Here is a 3,953-nt window from a genome sequence, read left to right on the forward strand (position 1 = left end):
ATACTCTTGGACCCTAACACTACACACAACGGTTAACCTAACTCCTACGTTGACACAAGAGGGACTTTACCTCCTCTACACACCAATGTCTCAAGCCATGAATGCAACACTAGTGATTCCACACTAGTATCACCCTAGTTTCGAGTTGCCTCCTAAAGAGAAGAGAGAACTTGTCTTTCAAAGTGTTATGCAACTTACAAATATCATCCAAGTCTAAGTCTAAATGACCTAAAATGTTCTATATATACTAGGTTACAGAAATAGTGTGAAATATCCAAGATGACCCCTTAGTCAGAATCTTCAAGTGGGCGCCATTGAAGTGTAGTTTGTGGACTGTTTTGGAGTCTATTTAGGCCCTCATTTGCACTTCACTTGCACGCTCCAAATCTCGGGTTCAATACATCTCACATATGTCCACCTTTGTGGCCGTACTCGTATCATATATACACCTAACCTGTATACAAGAATGTTTTGGAGAATAAAAATATTTAGTGTTTGATTAAACGGGTAAGTTATCTAAAAAGCATTAATCTTTTCATCAAAAATATTTTTTAAGATAAGCTGATTTTTTTTATCAAACGAGTAAATCTTCCTCCCCATTAATTAGTTCATTCAAGCAGTGACACCAATTAAGAGCTAGAAATATACCTTAATCCTTATATGGTAATTGCCAGCTACCACATGTACTCTAATTTGAACAATTAAGACTCTCCCAAATAGGGGTGAGATTCGATTTGTTCGGTTTAATTGTTGAATATCGGTTCGGTTTTTCGATTTTTGGATTGACGAAAATGAAAACATAACCAAACCAAAATTATTTCGGTTTGGTTTGGTTTTTACAATTTCGGTTCGGTTATTTCGGATTTTTATTTCGATTTTAAAGATTAAAGTAGTGAGCATTTAAAATTGGTGATTTTTTTAAAAAAATAATCTTTTTTTCAAACCTATTTTTTATTTCCAAATATAATTAATTCAACACACATGAAATAACCATAAATATCGACCTCGCTGAGTCATCTCCGTTGGCGTGACGGCAGTGGCCACACTCGGCAGCGACTGCCGACGGCAGTGACGAACTGAGCAAATGAAATGAGCAAACGACTGTTGTTGGTGATGTTGAAATTTCAAATGAACTGATGAACTAAGGATTGGTTGAGCGCCGCCAAAGCCTTCACGTTAATGTTAGGTCTAAAGCAAAGCAGTATATTAGGATTTAGGTTACTAAATGATTATAATTTATATATTTATATGTTATATCATATTATATTATATTTTTAGTATATTTACATATATATTAAATTTTATATATATATATATATATATATATATATTATAATATATTATTTATATAATTTTGATTTTTCGATTTATCCGATTTTTTTTTTTTTTTGTAAATCTAAAAAACAAACCGTTTAACCAAATTTCTAAAATTTGAAACCGAAAAACCAAACCAAAATTAAATTTCGATTTGGTTTTTCGGTTTAAACCAAAATATGTCCAACCCTACTCCCAAAGGTATCTAAAGGCTATATAATTTCAAAGCTAATTTCTTATTTCAGTTTTTTTAAAAAAATATTTTTTAATGATTAACTAAATTAATTCTCTCAAAAATTAAATACACCATAAATGAGAAATTTAGGAGAGGGAGCGAATAGCCGGTCCAGATATAGTGGTTATATAAATTAATTTCCATAATCAAATTTTAAGTAAATTTCTTAATAAACAGGGCCACAGTCAAATAGTATTAAGTAAATTTCTTAATGTTTTTTTTTTTTAATTGGGGGTAGGGGATTAAAATGTGGGGAATCGAACCCTCACAAACAAGTTGAGAGTTCAGATAACTAACCAATTAAGCTACTAAGATTCTCAAAATTTCTTAATGTATATATAAGGTCTGATCATTAAAAAAAATTACTATAGATTTACTTAAATCAATAGATAGAACGAGTCTAAATCTACGTGAAGAATTAACTTTTATTTTTTTACTTCATTTTCTCAAACCGCTATTTATTTTTCTTGGCAATTATAGTTTTCCTACTTTTGCTATTATTTTTTTCTTTTTCCACAACATGCCATAAATAGGATATACAACTTCCATAAATTCAATTGATCATCTCAAGCTTATACATGTGTACATCATCAATGAACCAGTCAAAAGGAAATTAACATGGAACCACATTTCAGACTGGTTCTCATCCTTCTCTTTCTCTTTTTCATATGGGTAAGTTACAACTTCATCCGCTAACTTTTACTTTTCTACTCTAAACTTTGCACGCCTCTTAAAAAATAACAAATTGGTAGTATGATGTCTATTAGTAGCTCTTGATTTGAGAATAATTAATTAATATTAAAGGTAAGACATTAAAAATTAATTATTTTTTCTTGATAGGTTAAAATGACAAGTAAAAGTGATACGATGATTTACCATCTGCCGTATTTATTGATGTCTATTAGTAGCTCTTGATTTGAGAATAATTAATTAATGTTAAGGGTAAGACATTGAAAAATAATTATTTTGATAGGTTAAAATGACAAGTAAAAGTGATAATTTATTTTAGAAATAGTGGATAAGTAAAAGTGAATGAAGGGGTATAGCTATTATAGTTAAAATGTAAATATATTATCTACTCAATCAATCAGATGAAAATCCAACATTTATACTTTAAATCTATTAAGTTTTTTAGCATTGATTACCATTTGTGTTGAAATTTTTTCACATAAATTTATATTTTACATTGAAACATATTGAATTCAGATCAACATATGATACTCAACATTATGTATGATGCTATTATAGGTGGAGATGCTGCAATTATCACATTAAAAAACAAATGTAATGTGACAATATGGCCAGAGATTTTATCAGGAGTAGGTCATCCCCCACCAATGAACGGTGGATTGCAATTGAAACCAAATGAGACTGCAAAAATCAAAGCACCTACTGGTTGGTCAGGTCGGTTTTGGGCAAGAACCCAATGTAATTTTGACAAATCAGGTAAAAACATGAGTGGCCAGCACACTAATTTATTTTATATGGATGAAAAATAATACTATAGTCGAATTAAGAAAAATAAGTTAATAATGTCCTTTTACGTATGCCACTGCAGGTAAAGGGACATGTGCAACCGGAGATTGCGGTGGAGTGCTCAAATGCAATGGTGCTGGTGGCACCCCACCAGCCTCACTAGTAGAGATCACTCTTGACAGTTCTTTGGATTTCTATGATGTTAACTTTGTTGATGGTTTCAATATTCCCATATCAGTGTACCCTTCAGGTGGACATGAAAATTGTTCACATGTGAAATGTTCTGCAGACATCAACTTAAAATGTCCTAAAGAATTACAAGTGAAATCAAGTGATGGCAAAGTAATTGCATGTAAAAAGGCATGCCTTGCTTTCAATAAACCAGAGTATTGTTGCACTGAGGAATTCAATAATCCCAACAAATGCAAGCCTACAAAGTACTCACAATATTTCAAGAAGGCTTGTCCAAATGCTTATAGTTATGTTTATGATGATGCAACTAGTGCTTTTACATGTAAGGGGGCTAATTATTTGATCACATTTTGTTGAAATATGCATATAAAGTCATGAGGTTATTTTGTTTATGCATTTATTACACAAATTTCATAAGAAGTTTTGGATGAATATTGATCAATACTTGGAGTAACCGGTAAAGTTTTGGAATGAGAAACTACTAGTACCATTTATTTTGAAGGGGAGCATTGGAGTAACCGGTAAAGTTATAGTCATGTGACCAGGTCACGGGTTCAAGCCTTGGAAATACATGATAATCACGTGGCTTCACAAGTGGAATGAGAAACTAATAGTACCATTTATTTTGAAGGGGAGCATTGGAGTAACTGATAAAGTTGTTGTTATGTGACCAGGTCACGGGTTCAAGCTTTAGAAATAGCCTCTCAGAAATGTAAAATAAGGGTGCGTAAAATAC

General features: G+C 31.7%; 1 protein-coding gene across 1 annotated transcript; it reads left to right on the forward strand.

Moving 5' to 3' along the window:
- Positions 1-2,167: 2,167 nt before the first annotated feature.
- LOC124892983 (pathogenesis-related thaumatin-like protein 3.5) lies at positions 2,168-3,574 on the forward strand. The gene is made up of 3 exons (XM_047404149.1): positions 2,168-2,225; positions 2,798-2,995; positions 3,108-3,574. Exons 1-3 carry the CDS (start codon positions 2,168-2,170, stop codon positions 3,572-3,574), a joined length of 723 nt encoding a protein of 240 aa, XP_047260105.1.
- Positions 3,575-3,953: the final 379 nt, after the last annotated feature.

Source organism: Capsicum annuum, unplaced genomic scaffold (genome assembly GCF_002878395.1).
Source record: "Capsicum annuum cultivar UCD-10X-F1 unplaced genomic scaffold, UCD10Xv1.1 ctg52807, whole genome shotgun sequence".
Taxonomy (NCBI): Eukaryota; Viridiplantae; Streptophyta; class Magnoliopsida; order Solanales; family Solanaceae; genus Capsicum; species Capsicum annuum.